The sequence below is a fragment of the Pogoniulus pusillus genome, chromosome 2, assembly GCF_015220805.1.
Source record: "Pogoniulus pusillus isolate bPogPus1 chromosome 2, bPogPus1.pri, whole genome shotgun sequence".
Taxonomy (NCBI): domain Eukaryota; kingdom Metazoa; phylum Chordata; class Aves; order Piciformes; family Lybiidae; genus Pogoniulus; species Pogoniulus pusillus.
Window position 1 is genome coordinate 44,234,102 of NC_087265.1, and position 25,637 is coordinate 44,259,738.

The 25,637-nt window shown below is 43.1% G+C and overlaps 1 protein-coding gene across 2 annotated transcripts in view; it reads right to left on the minus strand.

Moving 5' to 3' along the window:
• CERS6 (ceramide synthase 6) overlaps positions 1–25,637 on the minus strand; it is a 101,485-nt gene that overhangs the window by 68,901 nt on the left and 6,947 nt on the right. For both annotated transcript variants that reach the window (XM_064163603.1, XM_064163599.1), the window contains exon 2: positions 1,100–1,205. In XM_064163603.1, coding sequence (XP_064019673.1) covers positions 1,100–1,205 — 106 coding nt within the window. The remainder of the gene's footprint in view (positions 1–1,099; positions 1,206–25,637) is intronic.

Genomic DNA, 25,637 nt, shown 5'->3' on the forward strand with positions numbered 1-25,637 from the left:
TTTAACTCCCAATCTTCCTCCAGCTGTGTCTGTGTGAGAGCACATGCTGAACATTTTAGAAACAAGGTATATGCAACTCCCTCCCTGAAAACTGGACAAAACCCATACCAAGTGTCATGCTGATCTCAGCACAGGATAGGACACAAAAGCAACGCAGATCCATAGCACATTTTACTGTCCTTGACACTGAACACAATTTTGCCCTCTATGATTCTAATACTCTGAAATTTTAGCTGATGACTTTGCTGTAGTGTGTCTAGCTGAAGCTCAGAGCCCAGGTGGAACTGGAAAGTTCCTGCAGCACAGTGGCTTCATCCTTCAGGACTCCACAGACCTTTTGGCCACAAAGCAACTGACCACTGAGGTCTTCAGGAAATGCTAAAGGATACCTGACCACTGCTCACTGATATGAAAAATCTCAGGTTGCTTCAAAAGCATGGACAGGATGTCACAGAGGTTTAGTTGAGTTTCCATACAGTGAGAGTTGTAGAAACGAAAGACATAAATGGTGGAGGAAAAAATTGTATGGTACAGGAAAAAAAAGTGCAAGTTCTGAAGCATAATTCCCTCAACTGTTCCAGCTTCTTTCCCCTCAGTTTTGAAGGAATTTGTCACAATGTTGTTATCACAATGGTAGGCCTGACAGCCCCAAAATAGGTTTATACATGTCCTGCCTTGCGAGTTACCCGGAGCAGAACCTCCATTCTTCCTCGGGACTGGGGTAAGGTTGAGAGGGGTAGGGGGAAGGTGAAGGGGCAGTTGGGAGCTCCTCCTGGGGACTCAGGTTTCTGGGAGGGCTGCTGTATTTCTGTATTACTTCTTGCCTTGTAAATTTCTGTATATAAATGTAAATACTGTAAATATCTGCTTGTATGTCGTGCTAAACTGTAAATATAAAGCTTCACTCAAATTTCCAGAGCTGGCTGAGTCTAGTCTGGGTGATTTCCCAAGTGTGGGGGGCGGAGAACACCCAAACCATCACAAGCAGTAAATCTGTAGCATTGCACTTATCACTCAGCTTTGTTTTGTTTAGACAGTTTATATCCATCTTTAGCCATATCCCATTTCAGAAGGCAAATAGTTCAGTTAAATACTCTACCTTTGTAATAGCTGTGAAAACCTTTTCCAGGATAGCATTAGGTTGAGCTTTCTGTGGTCCATTAGCTTGGACTTTCAGGCCTAAGGCACATGGTTTAGCAACAAACCTGTGAGAAAACAAGGGAAAGCCTTCAGTTATTTAATTCATTACTGTTATCAATCAATGACATGGTAAATAGGCAAACATTATAACCCTGTCAACCAAAACAATATGTTGTGTTACAGCCCAAGAGCAAGCTCAGACAGGTAATTACACTGCAAAATAGGTATCACTGCTTGGAAGAATGAAACGAACTCTCTGGTGCACATGAAACAGAGATTTCCTTTCATGTTGGGGAAAAATAAAAGGGATAGAACAAAAGTATGAGAGGAATGCCTCCCAGAGAAGTACCAATTAATTAAAAGAGCAGGGCAGCTTGCAGAGGTGAGGAGCACATAATTCTCTAGTCCAAACACAGCCTTGCTCATAAATCAGTTTCCAGAGTGGGTACTGCCTCAGGACTTCATTTGAACCCTGAAATTTCTAAGTCCACTTGAGCTGCTCAGTCAATACAGTTTTCTAATACATGAGGTTCAACAAGACCAAATGCAGGGTCCTGCAGCTGGGTGGAGACAATATTAAGCACAAATCCAGGCTGGGCAGGGACTGGCTGGAGAACAGCCCTGAGGGGACGGACTTGGGGGTGCTGGTGCATGAGAAGCTCAACATGAGCCAGCAGTGTGCACTTGCAGCCCAGAAAGCCAACCAGAGCCTGGGCTTCAACAGCAGAAGTGCGGCCAGCAGGGCCAGGGAGGTGATTCTCCCCCTCTACTCCACTCTGGTGAGACCTCACCTGGAGTACTGCATCCAGTTCTGGAGTGCATTTGGAGTGGTGCATCCAGCTCTGGAGCCCCTATTACAAGAAGGATGTGGATGTGCTGGAGCATGTCCAGAGAAGGGCCATGAGGATGCTCAGAGGGCTGCAGCACCTCTGCTGTGAGGCCAAGGCCAGACTGAAAGAGTTGAGGCTGTTCAGGCTGGAGAAGAGGAGGCTCCCAGGTGACCTTCTTGTGGCCTTCCAGGATCTGAAGGGGTCTACGAAAAAGCTGGGGAGGGACTTTTGAAGGATATCAAGCAGTGACAGGACTAGGGGGAATGGAGCAAAGCTGGAGGTGGGTGGGTTCAGACTGGACGTGAGGAGGAAGTTGTTGAGCTTGAGAGTGGTGAGAGCCTGGAATGGGGTGCCCAGGGAGGTGGCTAAGGCCCCATGGCTGGAGGTGTTCAAGGCCAGGCTGGATGAGGCTGTGGCCAGCCAGCTCTAGGGCAAGATGTCCCTGGCCGTGGCAGGGGGAGTTGGAACTAGATGATCCTTGTGGTCACTTCCAACCCTGACTGATTCTATGAAGCTATGGTTCTATGACAATCAATACCACTGCTAAGCTCAAGAAGAGAGAAGCCATCGACTGCTTTTGGTGAAATTCCCAAAATGTTTTACTTCTCATATAAAAACTTAACTAATTCAAACAATACTTTGCAGTATTAAAAAAAAATGTTTTTTCAAGGTTAAAATTGAATTTAAATCCCACATGTCATACCAAGTGCCATAAAAAATACCATTAACATAACTCTTCACCCAAAGTTTTTTGCTAATAGATTCATGAGTAAATAAAAAGTAATTACTGCTTACTACATGTACAAACAATGCGTGTTTTGCCAAATGTTCACTTCTTCAAAGCACTATTCACTTTTTCCACTTCTGCTAAGATTGTGGCATTCAATTCCCTAAGCAGTCTTACTGAAACCCATGGGACTATTTATTGCGTAAGGTACCGCAATTAAGAAGAGCTATTGTGGAACTGAGTATATTGCCAGCTTTTCTCTTTAAAACATGCACATCTGAACAAACTAACTGAACACTAACAGCTCTTGTTTTGATGGATTCCAGTACAGCTGCATTCATAGAATCATAGAATCAACCAGGTTGGAAGAGACCTCCAAGATCACCCAGCCCAACCTATTCCCCAGCCCTATCCAGTCAACTAGACCATGGCACCAAGAGCCTCAGCCAGGCTTTGCTTGAACACCTCCAGGGACAGTGACTCCACCACCTCTCTGGGCAGCCCATTCCAATGCCAATCACTCTCTCTGGCAACAACTTCTTTCTAACACCCAGCCTATAACTCCCCCAGCACAACCTGAGACTATGTCCCCTTGTTCTGTTGCTGGTTGCCTGGGAGAAGAGTCCAAGCCCCTTAAAATAACTGACAATGTTAGCTGGCAAGCAGTACACATTAACCAGTTCAAAACAGGTTTGAATTCCTTCCCATGCTCTTTGAGGTGATAAAATTGTACTACTTTGTAATGCTTATTGCAATGTTGCTGCTTAATTTAGAAACTCAGTTCATTTCACCAAAATTCTCTCTAAAACAAGAGAAAAAGAAACTTAAAATTGATAACATTAAATCTTTCTTCCTGTTTACTGAGATAAGGAAAAAAAACCTAACCAAAAAATCCAACAGAACAAAACCAAACAAAAACCTCCAAGCAAAGAATCCAACAAACAAAAAGCCATACCCCACAACTCTCTCCTCTCTCTCAGGGTGCAATGCCACAATCTGAGAAGAAAGAGATGCATCAAGAGACTGAACAAAAAAGATTGCTATAGAGCTTCCCTTTTCTGCCCTCTCCTTACTGCAGAAAGATAACAATAACTACCTGGTCTTTGATTTTACTGTATTGTCCTAATGTAATCTGCAATAAAAGGTACTGGACTCAGGTCCAATTATTTTTACAAAAGGGTAAGGGCAGGATTATCCATTTAAGAGAACCTAAATCAAGATATGATGCTTTGATGTAGGTCAAAAAAGATGCTTTACAGTTCTGCATTTAAAACTGGCTTAAAGTAAGTCACCATTATTAGGGATGGTGCTGGTAGTCCCCACACTCAGGAATAACTGCCAATAAGCTTTGGGTTTTTTCCTTCTTAAATTCATGGACTTCCCTATTCATTCTTTAAATCCTGTTGTTTGTTAAAGTTTCTGGAATCTGTTACATTTAATTCCAAGCTTGCAAACTATGTGCATTAGACAAGTTACCTCTCTGCTCCTTAACCTCAAATGTTCTTATGAGGACTGCAAGCAAAACCAAATTTGTTTCAGTTTCTGCCATGCTGCCATCATTTCTTAGATTCACATCATCATTCTTGCTCCTCCACTGTTAAAGCAATGACTTCTTCAAACTAGGTATAACACATTTTAATGGACAACAGGCTCTGTAAACTCTTTATCCCGCACACCAGGAAATCTTTCTTTTATGTGTTTCAAGCACAGAAAGCTTCTTCCTTTTTGTGGTCAACTCATCAAAAGTAGGTCCCACTACAGACCACCAGATTGAACTAATGCCTCTTATTACAGCCCATAAGGAGTTCACAACTCTGATTAACATTTTATTCTCTGGCAAGGTACCACAGCCTTACACAAAGTGCCTGCATGAAATCATCCTTGAGTCTGCTCCTACATGATTTATGCCAATGGATTAAAAATTCCATGAAGCCATGAGGCAGAACCCTGGCTACAAAGTCCCCATAAGTACCAAGAACATGCAGTTTTGCTTTAGACTTTCATGTCTACAAAGACATTTGGGCTAATTGCTTGTCAGTGCACGATGAAGGCTTTAATCTCCTCTTCCTGTGCTGATCATGCATCTACATGGAGAAACATAAGAAAACTACTGTGAATGTGAAGTGTGCAGAGCATTTCTGAATCATTTCCAAGTGTAATGAACTCTAGTTTGAGCTAAGTGCTATACACTGATTACATATATACGCACATCTGAGTCTCAAGTTCAGCCAGGGGACGTACAGACTGGATGTTAGGAGGAAGTTCTTTCCAGAGAGAGTGACTGCCATTGGAATGGGCTGCCCAGGGAGGTGGTGGAGTCACTGTCCCTGGAGGTGTTCAAGAACAGCCTGGCTGAGGCACTTAGTACCATGGTCCAGTTGACTGGACAGGGCTGGGTGCTAGGTTGGACTGGATGAGCTTGGAGGCCTCTTCCAACCTGGTTGATTGTATGAAAAACTGGCACTTGGACAAGTCCAATTGATACCTGCATAAAAGAATGCTTGTGTTGCTAACACCAGCCAGCTGTGAGCTTCACAACAGAACAACCCAAGCAAGCTTTCTCTGCAAATTAAATACATCTGCCAAATCTCATAGCTTCCCATCAGCATATTTACAAATACCAAGGGAGGCAGTTAACACCAGCAAACATTCTTCTCTGTACTAAAGGTGTCCAAATCTGATTTGAAGAGTTCGACTCTCTTCTTTAAAGACCAATATTGAATAAATTTTCCCAGCTCCTCTACTGTATGCTCTTTAAACATAGATTGTTCCAGGGATTTATGGTTACAGTTGTCTAGCTTGTTCAACATAGCTTGCTGATTTTACAGAGAAACAATCTAAATGTGCTCTAACTACAAGGATTCAGTTTGATACCTCACATCAAATTATACGATCGGAAGAGGCTTGTTTCTAAGCAGATACTTAATATGTTTAGTGCCATGACACAGAGAAACAACTGATTAACTTTCTGTTGTTGTTTTTGTTTACCTGACCTACTTAATCATAGAGCCAACCAGGTTGGAAGAGACCTCCAAGATCAGCCAGGCCAACCTAGCACCCAGCCCTAGCCAGTCAACTAGACCATGGCACTAAGTGCCTCATCCAGGCTTTTCTCCAACACCTCCAGGAACAGCAACTCCACCACCTCCCTGGGCAGCCCATTCCAATGCCAATCACTCTCTTGGAAGAACTTCCTCCTAACATCCAGCCTATACCCACCCCACCACAACTTGAGACTGTGTCCCCTTGTTCTGTTGCTGGTTGCCTGGCAGAAGAGACCAACCCCCACCTGCCTACAGCCTCCATTCAGGTAGTTGTAGACAGCAATGAGGTCACCCCTGAGCCTCCTCTTCTCCAGGCTAAACACCCCCAGCTCCCTCAGCCTCTCCTCAAGGGCTGTGTTCCAGGCCCCTGACCAGCTTTGTTGCCTTCTCTGGACACGTTCCAGCACCTCAACATCACTCTTGAATTGAGGAGCCTAGAACTGGACACAGCACTCAAGGTGTAGCCTGACCAGTGCTGAGTACAGAGGAAGAATAACCTCCCTTGTCCTACTGGCCACACTATTCCTGATCCAGGCCAGGATGCCATTGGATGTGCAATCCCACACTTTAGTGAGCACAGGTATTTGCTAACATCTAGCACAGGAAGAGGCCCAGAAGTCACTGGTGACAGAATTCAAAGCACAGCTGCACATGGGCCCTACTGGGGATTGCTGCATCTGCCAGATGCCCCTTGAATATCATTTGCCTGTACTTAAGTACTGTCACACCCCCTGTAATGCTACAGCATCACTCCCATGCATTTTTCTGCCTTTTGACAGCAAATATTCTTTCCCTTAATATATCAAAGAAGGATCTAAAAAGCAAGTTGAGGAAAAACACTACACCTGTAACACTTGATGCAACAGACAAATTGACCACAGCACATAAACATATGTACAGACATACATGTATTTGCTTTATATAACTATTCTATCTCTGCTTGCCAGAACTACCTTTCACCTTCAAAAATGTTTTAGTAGCTCTGCAGCTGGGAAACCAAGTGCCCTACAAATGCAGCACACTGGTTTAGCACAGCAGTATCCAGTATTGAGTGGCTTTTTATACTTTGGATGCAATGTAAATGCACAATGTAAAGCTTCACTTTACTCAACAGTCTATGAAAGACAGCTGTGATCAAAAAAAAGAGAGGGCAGCTATGTTTCAGCTTGCAGGGTAACCAGTTAGTGCGGTGCTAATACATACCACTTTAAGTTAATAAACCAAATTATTCACATCACTCAACATCAGTACTATGAAATGCTTTGCCCTACAATTACCTTTAAAGAACATGACTGATCCATACCATTCAATTACTGTAAAACTGTTTCTCATTTGCAGCTAGATTTCTCACATTTATGTTGGCCTGCTCTGCCCCCCCCTTTTTTTTTCCTTTAGACTGAACATACTCATCCAAATTACAGAATCACAGAATCAACCAGTCTGGGAAAGACCTCCAAGATCATACAATCATAAAATAAACCAGGTTGGATGAGACCTCCGAGATCATCCAGCCCCACCTAGCACCCAGCCCTAGCCTATCAACTAAGTCATGGCACTAAGTCTTTTCTTGAACACCTCCAGGGACAGCAACTTCACCACCTGCCTGGGCGGCCCATTCCCATGGCAAATTAAAAGTAGTCTTCAAGTCTGAAGCATCCCAGACTGAGCTATGGCTTTCTGATCTGTACATCTCCTATGGTTCTCCTGAAAAATAGCAGCTCTGTGTCTATGTTCATTCCCCTTCAAGCCACTTGTCTAGTGTATGGTAACTTCATTTAAAGCCAAGGCTGACTGAAGGCAACACCGTCTCTTTCAAGTCACTCTCTCTGTGAAGAACTTGCTCCTAAGATCCAGCCTATAAACCATCTCCCTTTTCTTAAGATTGTGCTCCAATGACAAAAAACATGACCAGTAGCATCTGTTTGTCTTGAGCTACCTTTGCATACCTGCTAGCTCCCGTTACAAGCTGCAGCTCATGCCCTGCTGATTGCGGTCTCTGCTCCAGCCCTGTTCACACATAGTGCTAAATCATCCTGATTCACTGAGTCATTAAACATACTTAATTCTGCCTCTCAAGTGGAAAGGTTAGGGAAGAGTCTATCTCAAGATGCAAGTTAGATGACAACAGGACTCACAACAGCCACTGTTATGGGAATATTCCAGCATGGTCTCTAGCAGCAGTGCTCCAGTTGCTTGTCCAGTTAGGACTGTTACTATGAAAACATGACACTAGCAAGCCCAGCAGCTGACAAACAAAAGCAGCTAAGTTTTCCAAACATGCAAGCAATGGCTTTGTTTTTTGAATGTACAAACGTGTAAAGCCACACATATTTCAGTTTCTCCTGAAACTCTGCAAGACTGAAAAGCTGAAGTGGGGAGGAACTGCAAGCTTACTCCAGAACAGCAATGAGAACTGCACAAATGCAGAGAAAGGTCACAAATAAGTATTTTTGCAGCCAGCTGCCTGATGCTTTCTTTCTAAAGAAATGTCTAAAAATAAAGAGTTTAGTCACTCTGTAACCTTCCAAATCCAGATGAAACGGAGGCAGAAGGGAACAGAAGGGGAGATGCACTCTAGTCACCTTCACCTCTGAAACACTGTGCATCCTCTCAGGTGCTGTCCATCAGCATCACCAAGCCTGGATATGGTGATATATCACTCTCACTCTTTTTGCACACATTAAAATCAGGATTCACAAGTCAGGGCCAGTGGTAAAACTCAGGTTTTCAAGAGTCTAGCCCACTGTTAAAGGTCAGTGAAGATAAAAATATCCTCCCAACTTTTAAAAAGCTGTGACTTAGGGACTTTGTAGACCAAAAAAGGCATCTTTGCATGCAGCAGTCCCCAAAGAGCTGCCTCTCTCTCCCCAAGCTTCATTAGTAGCTTGCTGAGCCCATGCAAACTTTCAGCACTCTCCGGTAGAGCTGCCCAATGTAAATTCAGGCTGTGTTAAGACAACCATTTCCCTGGAGGTATTCATGGAATGTGTGGATGTGGCACTTTGGGATGTGGTTTGATGGCCATGGTGGTATTAGGTTGATGGTTGGACTCAATGAACCTAAGCAATTAGATGATTCTATATATAGGGCATACATTTGTGCATATAAATATGTGAAGTTATATATAAGTATATAATTAAACTTCAGCAAATCATCTGACTACTCAACTACAAGAATTAGAGTTCTATTTCTTTCCAGACACTTTGCACTAACTCCTAACAAATCCCTGTTCCTAACTGGTACAAAGATCTAGACCTTCAGTTTATTGGCTTGCAATTCAAACAGATAACAGATCAGACATGTAGATATTTAAGAAACCTATTTCTGAAGAAGTATGTGGCCAAGCTACACAGTAACTTATTTTACCTATTTTATCCCCAATTTGAGATTAAGATAAGGACTGCTCAAAATTTGCGGCTGAAGTTTCCATCTGGATCCAAATAGTCCAAGACAGGGCAGGTTTCCCCAAGCCAGCCCCATTTACCTGAACACTACATCCTGAGCATCAGCAGCCAACCGAAGAGCTCAGGCTTCCTCACCCACACTCATTTGACCTTGCCACCTTTACTGAAGCAGCAGATAAGGACTTTGAGAAACTGAAAAGTCTCTGTGTCCACCTCCCCAAAAAAACATCAAGTTTTTAGCTGGACCAGTGAGCTGGTCCAATTCAATTCATCAGCAACACATTGGTACACAAGCAAACCTAAAGGGTGAATTCTTGAGAAGCTCAAGTCATTACAGGACTGCATTTACATTCTGCTTTGGAAATCCGACTTCAGCACTTCTTAAAAAGTATTCCCTTCCACAAAATGCATATTAGGATACCTCTGATCCAAAAGAATTACGATGAGTTGTTTTTCTGAAAGAAGTGCTTCAGCAAAGACATGCAAAAATATCTGTTTGAATGCTCACACCTGAAACTTCAGGGAACAGTTCAGACAGGCCCCTTTTGAGACATAACTTCTACCTGCATTGTATCATACCATCCAGACTGATCAGAACATTTGAAAAAGGAACTGGTTCTCACCAGGTTCCAAAGTCTCCTGTACACTTTTCATCTTCATTTTTATATTCTAGTTCAAATGATTTCTGATTTTTCTTAATGCTTTCCTGTTTGATTGATGCATCAGCATGAAAGGCAGAGGCAACCTGGAATGCAGTTGTGGCTCTGCAACCACAAGCACAGAGCACACAGCACTCCAGAGGAGATTACTGACCCCCTCTCTGTGCCTCACAGCCTACTGGGGAGATGTGGAAACCAGCATCTGCTGGAGCACAGGACATACTGCAGGGGTGGAAATGTGGAGCTTTTGTCTTCTGTTCTCCACACTGAGGCTGCCTTCCCGAAGCAAAACCTGAAATCACAGGCAAACAATGTCTTGCACACAAAATGCTCATAATGCAGCTGACAGGCACCTCATTGTACTCCTAATGCACGATAAGCAATTGGCGATCAGACAAAGCAGCACAAGAATAAATCCTATTAACAAATAATAGGATTTGCTAGTGGATCACCCAAACTCCACTTTGGAAACGACTCTCTGCTTTGCTGCAGCCAGAAAGGGCAGAGGGAAGGGAGTTTGTGGCACGATGTGTCAGCCAGCTGCGTGCCAGCCACAGTGGTTCACCACATGGGAACAATGTTGGTGCACAAGTACTGACAGCAACTGGAAACGCTGCAGCAGATGTCAAAAGAAAAGTTGTAATCCCCTGTCTTGGATATCTGTGAATCATTTACACCTTGAATCCATAAGCATGTGTATGTTGCACATCCAAACCCACAAGAAACTGTTGCAATCCTATTTTCTTTCAGCTCATTAGAAGATTTTCCTAAGCGACTTGCACATGCCAAAAGATCCCACAAAGGACACTTGATTGAAACATAGAATCATAGAATGAACCAGGTTGGAAGAGACCTCCAAGATCATCCAGGCCAACCTAGCACCCAGCCCTAGCCAATCAACTAGACCATGGCATTAAGTGCCTCATCCAGGATTTTCTTCAACACCTCCAGGGAGGGCCAACTCCACCACGTCCCTGGGCAGCCCATTCCAATGCCAATCACTCTTAACATCCAGCCTAGACCTCCCCGGCACAACTTGAGACTGTCTCTCCTTGTTCTGTTGCTGGTTGCCTGGCAGAAGAGACCAACTCCACCTGGCTACAGCCTCCCTTCAGGTAGCTGTAGACAGCAATGAGGTCACCCCTGAGCCCCCTCTTCTCCAGGCTAAACACCCCCAGCTCCCTCAGCCTCTCCTCACAGGGCTGTGTTCCAGGCCCCTCGCCAGCTTCGTCACCCTTCTCTGGACACATTCCAGCACCTCAACATCTCTCTTGAATCGAGGAGCCCAGAACTGGACACAGCACTCAAGGTGTGGCCTGACCAGTGCTGAGTAGAGGGGAAGAAGAACCTCCCTTGTCCTACTGGCCACACTGTTCTTGATACAGGCCAGGATGCCATTGGCTCTCCTGCCCTCCTGAGCACATGATTCCCTCCTAGTACTGAAAGGTAAATGGCCATCTCTACCAGTAAAGGATTTGAATGGGTGCATGTTTTTGCCATCAGGAACAGATGCCCACCTCCTGTAAGGCAGCTGTGGCCCAGGAGGAGAAAAATTCCACCTAGACATCAGCAAACTCCCAAACTTCCACAGCCAGGCAAATACAAGTGTTTACAGCCCTCCATGTGCACTCTGGCAGCAGGCTGCTAAGACCCTGTTCTTCCCTGTTGCATGCACTCCAAACCAGTGAGCATCCACATCAGTCAAGCATCTGCACAGGGCTTGATCTGCAGCAAGGCTTTGCAAGTGCTGAGAGCACTTGGTAATTGCCAACTTTACACAGAATTATAGATCAAACTCTGCCTTTCCTTGAGAACAAATTAGACATGGCATCTGTACCCAGGATACAAGAGGAAGTATCACAGCCCAGGACTGTACCTGACTTAGTATGGAACAGGGAATGTCAGGCCAGAAGATAAAATGTCTCAGAAGGACACTCAAGAGCAGCTCCTGCAACCAGACAATTCCTTTCATCTCCTCAGCATATACTCTCTTTCTTAACATGCATATCAGTGATTGTCCTCTAGAGAAATGTTACTGACACAGCCTGGCTTGCAAAGAGCACGACCACTGCCTCATGTCAGCAGCCAGGAACACAAAGAAAAGCAGAAGTCTTCAGTATACCCAGAACTATGGTATCATCATTAATTTTACTTCAGAATAGGAAATGGTGATGAATTAACTCCACTGCAAGATCAGATTTTACCCATAGGAATCTCTTTCCAGCTTCAGAAAGAGGCACTTGCAAAGCCAAAGAGGGAAGGAAAATGAGGAGCTAAGGAATGCTGTTACACCAAGGTCACAGCAGCATGCAGACATTGTCTTTTTCAGGCCTAATGCAGGTGAATGTTGTCGACTGACAGGTACAAGCAGAATGAAAACAGCCTCAGGCCAGTGCATAACCAGCAAGGATAGGTTTACACCATTTCCCAGTGCAGTTCCATCTATGTCTCAGAGTATCCTCAGAAACAGAAGTTCTTTCTTTCAGTTGTGTATAGTTTTCCTGTAGCAGATGCAAGTGGTTGAAGAACAAAAGCAATTAAAGAATGCAGAACAGGTAAACCCCTCATCAGTCCACAACAGAGCCCTGGGCTTATGGTAATGAATGGGGCTAGAAGGAAGCATCTCTGGTCAAGCATCACAAGACAAATGTACACATATCTACACAGCAACTGAGTATCTCCCTTCAGATGTCTGTTGTAATGCTTATCCAGAGCAATTAGAGGGTCAAAACACTGGGTCATCAACCTGTCACAAATTTGGCCCCTTTCCAGCTTTGTTGCCCTTCTCTGGACACATTCCAGTATCTCAACATCTCTCTTGAATTGAGGAGCCCAGAACTGGACACAGCACTCAAGGCATGGCCTGACCAGTGTTGAGTACAGGGGAAGAAAAACCTCCCTCGTCCTACTGGCCACACTGTTTCTGATCCAGGCCAGGATGTCATTGGTCTCCTGGGCACACTGCTGGCTCATGTTCAGCTACTATCCACCAGTACCCACAGGTCTCTTTCTGCCTGGCTACTCTCCAGCCACTCTGTCCCCAGCCACAACCCTGCACTTGGCCTCATTCAATCTCATGCCACTTGCCTCTGCCCACCCATCCAGCCTGTCTAAGTCCCTCTGCAGGACTCTCCTACCCTCCAACAGATCAACACCTGTTCCTAGCTTGGTGTCATGTGCAAACTTACTGATGCTGGACTATCCCTCCATCCGGATCATCAATAAAGATACTGAACAGGACTGGGCCAAGGACTGATTCTTGGGGAACATCACCACTGCAGGCAGGATGACAAACCAAGTGTGTAATGTCACACTGCTATCAAAAAGAGAAAGGAGAATGATGGAGAGGCAGGGCAGAAAGCCCCCCAGCAAGCCAGCAGGAGTAGGTGCCTCCCCTTACTTCCTCACCATACATACACATTTCTGTGACATTTTCATGACACTACACAATGATAAAAAACCCCTATGTTTTAACCCACCAAATGTGAACATTCAAACCAAATGCAGCTGTTCATGCAGGAAACAAAAATAAATTAAAAACCAAAAAAAGCTCCTGTAAAGAAGCAGATTTATAACTGATTCCATCTGCAGAGCCATGCAGATTGAACAAAACTAGGTCAAATCTTTTGCTAGTCAGCCTTGCTGCCATTCCTCCCCATGCTGCCTCCCATTTAGCTCTCAGTAGTGACTGAAGAAATCAATTAATGAGAATGCAATGGACCTGTCATGCAGGTCTCAAATTACTTCTGCCTGGAACGTATCAGGGAGGTCATCTACGAGACTACAGATGGAATGAGGAAGAATTAAATCGTTACGGTCTTTCCAATTCACAAATCCTAATCCTAGATCGTGTGTACTCAATGCCACTAGGGTCCATTAGCAGCCAGATAATGATGCATGCTGAAAAACAGGAGGTAGGAGGGTAAGAGACAGAAAAAGCTAGGCTAGAAAGAGGCAAATCACAGTGGAATTGCAGCAAGAACACTAGAGCATCTGCTGCTTTTAATGACATCTTGCCAGTGTATTTTCTACAGCTTTCTGAGTGAACAGTTTTAGAAACCTCATAAATATCTCCATTTTGACCCTGTATTTCCAAAGAGCAACTGTAATACTAGTTTTTATCTCTCCCAGTCACTCTGTGTGTATCCTTAATATTTTAGAACACAAAGGGTTCTTGTACTGCAATTCATACAGTCACTGTCAGAGAGGAATTAAGGGTTTCTTTAGTCTTCATCAAAAGTAAAGACCACGTCAGTTCAATTTCAGCTTACTCATTTTTATGCCTTTCTCTCCTTCTGTTGCACAGGCAGAAGGCACTGTGTCTCACTATTTATAAAAAGAAAAAGGAAAAAAAATGATAACACAATTCTGAATCAGCTGAATACTAAAGCAAATCACTCTTGAACTCCATTTCCATCACACACAATATGCTGCCTGACAAGTTACTGCAAGAAGGCAAAGAAATCAGCTTTCTGTCTTACTGCTGTGACGGCCAACTTAACTGGTTTGACAGGCCACAGAGCACAGCCTGCATATGGCTGAATGCCACAGGATGTTATGCTGACAGCTGGAGGCTAGAGGAATGCTGGCATGCCCCATGGACTGGGTGGGAGAAGCAGCCCCCAGATGCTTCGTAGCATGTGCCTCCTCTAACACTGCTTGCATTGCTGCCTCCTCAGTGAGTAGGACTAGAATATCCTGCTTACAAGCAGACAAGGAACTTCAGTGATGGGAAAGGAGTACTGGGGTCAGTGGGGAGGATGCTACTGTTGGTCTGGGCTGTCTCATTCATTTGCTTTGATGGAAAATAAAAGCCACTGTGAAAACTGACATTTGTAAACCTGGCTTGAGAAGCACACAACCAGCCTTAAGCCATTTTAGCTTGAGTTAATGGAAAGCATCATAATTTGTCTTTCCACACAGGTGCTAAGCAGAGTTTCTATGAGGCTACTAAAGCCTTTTTCTCTCACCAAGCAAATCCAAGACCATTAGAGACCACCCAGAAAAGGCATTTGGAGCACAGAAGATAGCTGAGAAGCAAACTACCCAGAACACAGTCTAAATTCAGAAACATGCAGGACAGACTTAGTCTTTCATGTTTCCTTACCTTTACCCTTCCTGCCTTTGGCTAAACTCCTTTGAAGCCAAGGACAATGCTTCACATAACTCAACAAAATCAGTCCCATCTGGCCTTTGTTTCTGAGATGGATCTTATCTACTGTCACTGCCAAACTTTCAGCCTTAAATCCTTTTTCACCTGCAACTCAGTGTGCCATAAAACAATTATTGTCTCAGCACCTTAGATAAACAGCTATGGTAATACTTTTATTAATCTTTTGAGGGTTCTTTAAATACTGCCCCAGAATGAGAAAGTCTGAATGTATAAAGGGTTTTTTCCTCCCCCAACCTGTTCAGTAGATAAATCATACAACAATTCCATCAGCTTCATTTGCTTAAGTACTATTTCTTGCTCCATAGTTCAGTCAGAATTTTTTAGCTTATTACCTATCAGTACCCCCAGGTCTCTTTCTGCCTGGCTGCTCTCCAGCTACTGTCCCCAGCCTGTAGCACTGCTTGGGGCTGTTGTGGCCAAAGAATAGAACCCTGCACTTAGCCTTGTTAAATCTTACTCTAAGAGGCTCATCAGACCCAAATTTCATCTACTTGCTCCGTCTTGAAGATCTCTCATTTTCCCTACTTCTTTTGACATACTATGGTATGTCTCCTCATTCTACAGATATCTGCAATTCCTCTGCCCATGGAGCTCTCAGATTAGTAATCAGAAGCTGGTCAATTTTCATACTACTTGTAACTTCTACAGATAAGGCCACCTATCCTAATTAAAGTCTTACAGAAATCTGTGTCTCCTTCTGGTGTTCCCAGTCTCACTGACTACCCTCAGCTCTCATGAATGATAAGCATCCAATCTCTCATCAAGACCTGCCAGTACCTACATTTTTCAACCAAACCTGGAAGGTTATTATTGAGTCAGTTTGGAAAGACTAGCAAGAGTTCTGTTTCTCCCAGATGGCAGATTTCTGGATGCCATCACCAGAAATAAGCAGATACCAGTCTGTAATCATTTTGGGTCACGTTAGCCAGCTGGCATCCCTTTTATTTCTTGTTTGTAATGTGTGTTCCTTAAAGATGTTGCAAGAGGGTGGTGGTGGTGGTGCCTGGACATGCTACACCCTTCCATGTGGGAGGGGGTTGCAATGATACTAACAGGATAGCTTTTTACTACCTACTAAAAAAAGAAAAGGTCAAATTTTAATTTTCTTAAGGATGTTCAGATCTGGCCCATGCACAACTCGAGGCAGACAAATTACACATATGTCAACTCTCTTCCTATTCTAGGATGCAAGTATTCTCATAATCCTTTGAATTCAGTGGTGTGTCTGAAAGGAACAGCTGCAAATAGTTGTTTCTGGTGAGGACAAATGAATGGGTATGCCTGGTTACACTGCATTCCTTCAAGGTACAAAGAGATACATCATGGCCACGTTTTTCCCCTCACGCTATTTTTAGTCTCACTCCTCTCTCCCACGTTCCAGAAACCACCTGTGCACACCTTCCAATTGTACTTCTCTTTCCCATCCCCACCTTTGCTCCTCAACCTCTCCATTAACAATTTTTACCTGTCAAGTAGAGGACTAATTTAGGAGCAATTAATTTCCTAAGCTAAGTTCCAAGTAAGCAGCAGAAGTGACAAAATACTGAAGAGCAGCAGATTGCCACACCACAAGCCATGTGGTGCTACAGAGTCTCTCTGCAAAAATTATTACCATTACTCACACACATGAGGGAGTTGACTGTTCCTCATCTGTCATTTAAGATGAAAATATTTATTGATGGCACAGAAGAATCTCAATTTTTGGTTTTATTACTCATTATTTTAACATCACCCATCAAGAGGCTTTGGAACACCAAAATCACTCTGTTCTGCAGTAGGATCAGATGAACCTGTTTCATTAATATCATAAAGAATCCAGCTGCACAATCAAGCCCTAAACTAAAACTATTAGCTGAAGTGCATTACATTAGTATGGCACTGTCAGAAATAAAGCCTGAGTAAACCAAGTCACCAAATGCCAGGTTGCAAGGGACCAATCTTTCTAAGTGGTAGTGTAGTTGAAATGAGACACCCCAGCCCCCAGTAAAATTAAGTCTTAAAATTGGCCACTGTAGAAGAATCCACTACTACTCTTGGGAGAATATTCCCATTTCTAACTGTTCTCATTGTGAAAAACTTTCTTCTGGATGTCAGTCAGAATGTCCCCAGGAGTAAGTTGTACCCATTACCCCTTGTCTTTTCCATGCGACTCATGAAAAGGGAGTCTCCATCATCCTCACAGTCACCCTTTATGTACTGCCTCCCCTAAGCCTTCTCTTCTCAAGGCTGAACAAACCCAGTTCTCTCAGTCTTTCTTCATATGGCAGGTCTTCCAGTCCTCTGATAATTGTGGCTCTTCTCTGGATGCTTTCCAACCTGTTCACATCTTTTTTGTGCAACAGGGACCAAAATTGCATGCAGTACTCCAGATATGGCCTGACAAGCACTGAGTAGAGTAGGACAATGACTGCTGGTAATGCAATGAGCATCCTGTTGGCCTTCTTTGCCACTGCAGCAAACTGTTCATTCATGCTGAGCTTGTCATTCACCAAGACCCCCATGTCCCTTTGCAACAAGGCTACTCTCCTGGCAGGTGGATCCCATCTGAGCTGCACTGAGTTATGTATTCCCAAGTGCAAGACCCTACATTTGTCCCTGCTGAAGTTCACAAGGATCTTGCTAACCCACTCACATTCAGTCTGTCCAGGTCTTCCTGGAAGGTGGTTCTCTCTTCTGGAGTGTCCATCTCCCCACTCATTTTGGTGTCTCAAGAGCAACTTCAGGGTGTTCTTGATCCCAACATGCAGATCACTTATGAAGATATTAAACAACATTGGGCTCAGTATTGATCGCTGGGGAACCTCACTTGTGACTGGCTGCCAGGTTGAGAGAGAACTATTTACTGCCACCCTCCAGGTATGGCCTGTCAGACAGCTCCCTAACCACTGCACAGACCACCTATCCAGGCCATAATGAGTCAGTTTCTCTAGGAGATGGTTGTGGGAGACCCTGTCAAAAGTCCAGGTAGACAATGTCAACTGTTCACTCTGCACTGACCAAGTGAGTTACTCTGTTATAGAAGGCTATTAGGTTTGTCAAACATGATTTGCCCATAGCAAATCCATGTTGGCATTTCCCAGCTGCATGCTTCAGATGACTTGTGACAGTCCTTCATTAAAAGTCACAGTTGCAGGACAATACCTTTGTGAATACTTGTTATGCTCTGTCCTAAATGGCATTCATATGCCCAAAATGCATTCCAAAATTCACTCCTCTCCAACCAAATAAAGACAACAGGTCCATTTGCTATAGCCCTGCTGCACACAGCACCTCTCCTTCACCCGCAGATCTTCATGCCAAGTGTTATACTGTGGTGCCTTAGGAAAGCATCAGACCTTTCTTTACTGTTCATATGCACTAAGTCCCTCTTACAGGCATCTCAACACACCCATTTGGAACAGGTAAATATTATATAATCATCACCACTATTATTAATACATTTTCAATACCATTTGAGAGGTAAGGAATAAGGCAAAAAGGAAAACCAACCATCTGTGTGACCCTTCTGAACCCACTCTTTATGCATGGCAAAGCAAGAAGATACCATGAAAGTTAAGATGATTTGACAGTTCACACTTTCCTACCATGAATGTTTCTTTACTTTCTTTTAAATAATGTTGGAACATTTCCAGGCAAGACAATATTTAAGAAGAATTTTAGAAGTAAAAAGAGCAAGCTTCCCTGTGGCCACTAGAATTTATAGCTGAAGGTTTGGGTTCTCCAAAGCAGATTTATGATATGGATTTCTGTGATGGTTTGGGTGTTACCCACTCCCCCACTGCCAAAGACAAAGAGCAACTGTGATAAAGTCATCTTCTTAGTCAATGCATTTGGTTTATTTCCAAATCATTTTCAAGGGAATATTTCCTGGTATGGATGCAGGACTTTGTAGAAAGAAAACATAAAGGCAGCTATGATTTTTTCTAACACTGAGGGTTTTACAATTAAGATGACCAATATATTCTTTTTCCACCTGATAAAAATCCCTAATAAGACTAGGATCAGCGTGAAACCCTCTCCCAAACCAGCCCTCCTAGGCACCACTGTTTTCAGCAGACCTTCCACTATGGCTGATCTTACAGCTAAATGACACTTTAAAAACAAAGTTAGGAGTCTCTAATACTCTTATCACTGTTCTTTGATGAAGGTGCAATGGAAAATCAGCTCATCTAGAGTTCCTACACACTCAAAAAGGGCAAAAGACTTTGTTTCCTGAAGGGAGGCTGTAGCCAGGTGTGTGTCGGTCTCTTCTGCCAGGCAACCAGCAACAGAACAAGGGGACACAGTCTCAAGTTGTGCCGGGGGAAGTATAGGCTGCATGTTAGGAGGAAGTTCTTGCTAGAGAAAGTGATTGGCCTTGGAATGGGCTGCCCAGGGAGGTGGTGGAGTGGCCATCCCTGGAGGTGTTCAAGAAAAGCCTGGATGAGGCACTCAGTGCCATGGTCTAGTTGACTGGCTAGGGCTGGATGCTAGGTTGGCCTGGATGATCTTGGAGGTCTCTTCCAACCTGTTTGATTCTATTTCAACTGCTCCTTCTTCCATCCATAATAGATGGGTCATGATGGATAAACCTCAAGACAGGAACTTCAGATTTGCCTTTGCTCACTAGCAGCTCTAGAGAAGATGGAAAGGCAGCTTTTGTTCAAGGGAAGAGGAAAAGGGAAACCAACAAGAGGGTAAATAAAAGTAAGATGGGAGCAGATGCAGGACAAGAAAAAAATTATGGGGCACAAAGAAGAAAAGATGAAGATCAGAAAGATGCATAGCAACAATACTGGAACAAACCTTAATTTTCATTTAAGTGAAATTTATTTTGGGATGGGAGTGCAGCTGTAAGATGAGAAGCAAGAGAGTTAAAAGTGTCATATGCTTTGGCCCAAAAACAGCACGTTCTTTTAATACAGTCAACTTCCATGGCAGACATGAAACAATCAGAATCCTCAATTCCACTTGTATATTCATACAGCTCTGGTGCTTCAAAGACATGATGGCTGTCATGTTTTGTGTTATAAATGAAAGCAAGGCAATAAAATACAATAAATAAACAGAACTGCCACAAAAGCCCCACTCAGACCACCACTGAATCCACCCTTTAGACTAAAGGATTTAACTACATGCATTTAAAAACAACTGTAAAAGTAGATGCTTTGAGATAACTTTGCAGTTTTCTATTCTTAAGAGATTTGTTACTAATACTTAAAGCTCCAAGCCACTCTAGTGCTATGCCTGAGTTATTCCAATCAGAAAACAAGGTAAAACACAAGTAATTCTATGGTGATGGATACCAAGTGCTACTTTCTCATCAAACCTTGAAGTCAGCTCTCAATGTGAAGAGTAAGTAAAATGAAGTAAAGTTCGCTCATTTCTGCTAGAGCACTTTTCATCTTGACAACTGAAGGTAAATGCCAGGCTCAAGGTTTGACCTTCTACCACGACTCCAGCAATCTGACAGCCAATTTTCAAGAAAATCATCCACTTCAGAAACATTTTTTTTCTTCAAATAAAAGATGAAACAACAAAAAACAACCCCACACAACAAAACTTCCTGAATCACTCTTAAATTAAGAGCTAGCTAACAATGTAAGGACGTGATGGTTTGGGCGTTACTCGCCTCTCCACACTTAAGAAAATCACCCAGACTAGACTCAGTTGATCTGGGAATTGGAAGAATGAAGCTACAGCTTAGCACAATATACAAGCAGATATTTACAACATATACAGCTACAGACAGAAATATACAAGGTAAAAAGGAATATGGAAGCACAACAGCCCTCCCAGAAACCAGAGTCCCCAGGAGGGGCTTTCAACCACCCTTCCACCTTCTTCCCACCCCTCTACCTTACCCCAGACTTTGCCTTACATTGAAGGTGAGTTTGGAGGGTTGGCCGAGGGAGTTAGGAAGCAGAAGAATTAGTTAGGCAGCAAGTTAGAGAGAGAAGTTCATGCAGCCCAGAGACAGAGAGCAACTCTGTTATCTAAGTTTGTATTCTCGTTCTTACACATCTCAGCAAGCCTATGAGTGCAGCAGACATCCCCACTGTTTCCTTTTCACAGCCTACCAGCTAATTCTTCTCACCAAAATATCCCAGCTAGGCTCAAACCAGCACAAAGCTTCTGGAGACTGGCAATGTTATAGGGATCTCATTTTTTCTCTCTGCATCGCTGTCTTGTAACCAGACCCATTTATCTGTGCTGGCTGAAAGTCAGGACATCTGTTCCTCACAAAATTTTGACATTTCTAAATTTCTATTTCATTCCAAACTGGAAAAATACCCTTTTTTTTTTTTTTTCACATTGCCTATAAATGTTCTAAGAAATAAAAGTTCCAGGTTAGCATATACAAGAATTCCTCTTATTAGGATAGAGAGTATGTTTGGTCTGTCAAATGGTTCTATCATAACACCAAAGTGATACTTTAAAATATCTCACTTTCTAGACAACTCAGTAGTTTATAGCTGCTCTTCTTATTTTTTTTATGTAATGTGTGTATAAGAATAAAGGGAAATAATTTACTGTATCATTGATATGATATCAGTGTGAGGTATATATAACTCTGTCACACACATGTACGTATATATATACATATATATGTATAAGCTTCATAAATAATGATTGCAGAACTAAAGACTCACTTCCCATAGGTTTTTTCCAAGACTAATTTACTCTTATGATAAGGACCACAAAGGGAATACAAGCTTTTCCATTAAAACATGAGATCACCATTCATACAATTAGTCAGGATTGGAAGGGACCACAAGGATCAGCTAGTTCCAACCCCCCTGCCATGCCGAGGGACACCCTACCCTAGAGCAGGCTGCACACAGCCTCATCGAGCCTGGCCTTAAACATCTGCAGGCATGGGGCTTCAACCACCTCCCTGGGCAACCCAGTCCAGCCTCTCACCACTCTCATGCTCAGCAACTTCCTCCTCACATCCAGGTTGAATCTCCTCATCTCCATTCCCCCTAGTCCTGTTACTAAGTCCTTGTCTTATAAGCACCTCTTCCTTTTCCCCAAAGCAAAATTACCTTGATGATATTGCAGTGTGGAGAAAAATTGACTTTAATGGAACAAAACTAAAACTATCCTCAAAAAAAGCTTGTTCTAATCAAATTTAATGCTGCAGGATACTCAAAAGTATTGACTATAGAAGGGAATAGAATGTGTTTACACCACAGCAAATCAGACTGCATTTTGGGCACCCATAATGTAATCCCTGTCTACATTTATTTCCTGATTTATGTCCCACCTGCTGACATTTCACACTACAACACAATCAAAATATCTATTATACAGCAAGTGGAAAACCCAGATATCCATTCAACCAAGCGTTATAGGCTCTGCCCTAATTAAGTTTCTCCTGCCAGCTTACAGTGAACTTCAATCTGATCCCTGCCTGCTCAGGTTTCCAGTATAAATTTCATAGAGATGTAGGATCCCAAAAGCCCCTTGAAGCCCTGCATTGTGAAAATATGCCATTTAGTGAGGTTTATGACTTCACAGAATCACTAAGGTTAGCAGAGACCTCTAGAGGTCTCCAAATCCAGCCCCCTGCTCATGACACAATCAACTAGAGCAGACTTTAACATTTAAACAGAATTTTCTGCATATCATAGAATCAACCAGATTGGAAGAGACCTCCAAGATTATCCAGTCCAACCTAGCACCCAGCCCTATCCAATCAACTAGACCATGGCACTAAGTGCCTCATTCAGGCTTTTCTTGAACACCTCCAGGGATGGTGACTCCACCACCTCCCAGGGCAGCCCACTCCAATAGCAAATTTTGTCCTTCCTCTGGACACCAATAAGAGCCTGGTTCTGCTGCCTTTACTCTCTCTACCAGGTACTTGTACATGATGCTAATATGCCCATGAGCTTTCTTTCCCCAGACTGAACTGTCCAGCTCTTTCAGCCTCTCAGAAACCAGATGCTCCAAATCCTTAATCTTCTAAGTAACCCTTCACTGCCCTCACTTCATGTCTTGTAGAGAGGAGACCAAAACTTGACTTATCATTCCAAACATGGCCACACTAGTGCCAAGCACAGAGGAGTAATCTCATCCCTTGACCTACTGGCAACACTTTTCCCCAGTGCTGCTGGTGCATTTGTGGCTCATGTTCAACTTGCTGTCAAGCAGCACTCCCAGGACTCCATTTGCTATTCAATTTGTCATAATCACATCAATGCAATCACTGCAAAGTTAATTTAGTACAATGGGTGTTGTAATCTTGGGGAGTGTTTGGTGGTGTTCATATTTTCAAACTACTCTCTTATCATATCTGGTCTCTCCCTTCTCTCATACTAGGTGTGTGGGAAAAGTTGACAGATAAATATCAGCCACTCAATTACCACCCAATTATTGCTTCAATAGATTAAAAACACACTCCTACTTGTGGTCTAACCACTTGCTTTTATTTATCTCCACAGCTTCTTTCCAATATGATGCTCATAAGAGGAATAAATACACCCAACCGGACCAAATGACTTCATCCAGCAGCATGCTTTGGACAACTACAAGTAGCAAAGAACAGGAGGTTCAAGAAAATGTAATGGATGAGTGTAGAAAAGCTTGTCAACAGGCATATTCCTACTCATGACATGCTCATTACTTAAAACTTCGCTTTTAGCAGAAGCAACTGCACTCACCAGTTGCAAGAAGCATTCTAGTCTTGATGACTCACCAGGAAAGCTCAGGAAAGCCACAGACCTGACAGTATTTTGCTAAGAAGCTGGAACCCTTCAGCTCCTCAGCTCAGCAAATATCTTTCTGGATGAGAAATGCATCAGAGGAACCCATTACCACCTGAGTTCACACACCCAAATTTCTCAGCTCATTTTTATTTCACACGAATTTACTTTTCCCTACTTTATCATAGAACCAGCCAGGTTGGAAGAGACCTCCAAGATCACCCAGTCCAACCTAGCACCCAGCCCTGTCCAATCAACTGGATCATGGCACTAAGTGCCTCATTTTGTCATGCAAGAATTGCTGCTTGTGCAACTCAAGGTAAATTTCAATCACAGAAAAAAATGGATCTATCAACTGGTTATAATTAATGAGATTAAGATTAATGCTTTTGTTACATACAAGAAAGTTGATTTCCCCTTTTATTAATACCATGTAAGCAGAACAGAAAGGAGTATCATCATAGTGCTAAAAATCTAAACTAAAGCAAAGAAATAAACTTTTCTCATTAACTAGACAGTGTCTCTAACCAAGTCTGCTAGGGAAAATTTGACTTGTTTAAATGTCTGTGCTTCTTCAAGAACCAAAGTCCCATCACTAAAGCCGTAAGAGATATCTATCTTCATTTGTCTTTCACAGAATCATAGAATAGAATCAAAGAGGTATAAAGCTCACAGGTTTAGAACAGTGTTTGTGCTGCCCACCTATGAAGTTTCAGTACTTGGCACACCAAGGGTAATTTCTGCACTCATTAAGGAAGATATCTTCTCTGGATGCTCCCTTCATGACAGCACACCCAGACTTTGTCTGGACCACTGCATTTCAGCAACAGATCTATCACACAGTCACAACAAAACCAGGCAAGCAAAAGGGATATTATGTAACACAGACTATGTGCTGGTTTGAGGTTAATTGAAATATTTTACTGAGAGAAATTAAATCCTTAGCTGTGAGAAGAAAGAAAATAACCAACAGTACCCTGTATCACCCATTCTTCTGCTGAGAGATGCAACTAATCAAAATACAGATCAAGATGCTCACTTCTCACACACTGATCAGCTCTCAGTTCTGCTCCTTCTTTCTGGCAGTCTGGTCTCTGCCTTAACTCTAATCTGACCTAACCCTTTTTCCTCTAACCTCCTTGTTGTCTTTTTGACAGCTCACCTCAGATCTCCAGATTTATCACGTGAGATATATGTGGGTTGATCTGGTTATTTCTGAAGGGACTAGACCCAGCAGCTCTGGAAATTGAACGAAGCTTGATATTTACAGCTTAGCACAATATACAAGCAGATATTTACAGTATATACAGTTATATACAGAAGGTAAAAGGTAATACAGAAACACAACACCTCTCCCAGAAACCCGAGTCCTCAGGAGGGGCTCTCAACTGCCCTTCCACCTTCCCCCTACCCCTCTACCTTACCCAAGACACTGCCTTATATTTAAGGAAAGTTTGGAGGGTTGGCCAGGGGAGGTTAGGAAGCAGATGGATTAGTCACAGAGACAGCAGGTCAGGTTAGAGAAGTACAGCCCACAAAGCCCAGAGAGCATGTCTGTTATCTATGTTTATGTTCTTGTTCTTATACATCTCAGCAAGCCTACCAGTGCAGTAGACATCACCGTTGTTTCCTTTTCACAGCCTGTAACCTAGCTCTTCTCACCAAAACATTCTAGCTAGCTTCAAACCAGCACACTGCAGATGCACAGAAAGAGGCAAGTGTAACAGCAGCTCTTCCTTTTTTGACAACAAATCCTTAGCAAATGCCTACCAGCAAGAGAGGCAGAAATAGGAGCAAAGAAAAGAGCCACAGTCAATCTGAATCCAACTGTGTCATTACAAAAATCCTGGGAAGAACTGAATGAGAGTTTCTAACAGTAACTGAAACTTGCACTCAAACCCCCAATAACAGGCTCCCAGTAATCATTATTGACCTGTCACTGAAACCTTTGCCTCAGACAAGCTGTGGTT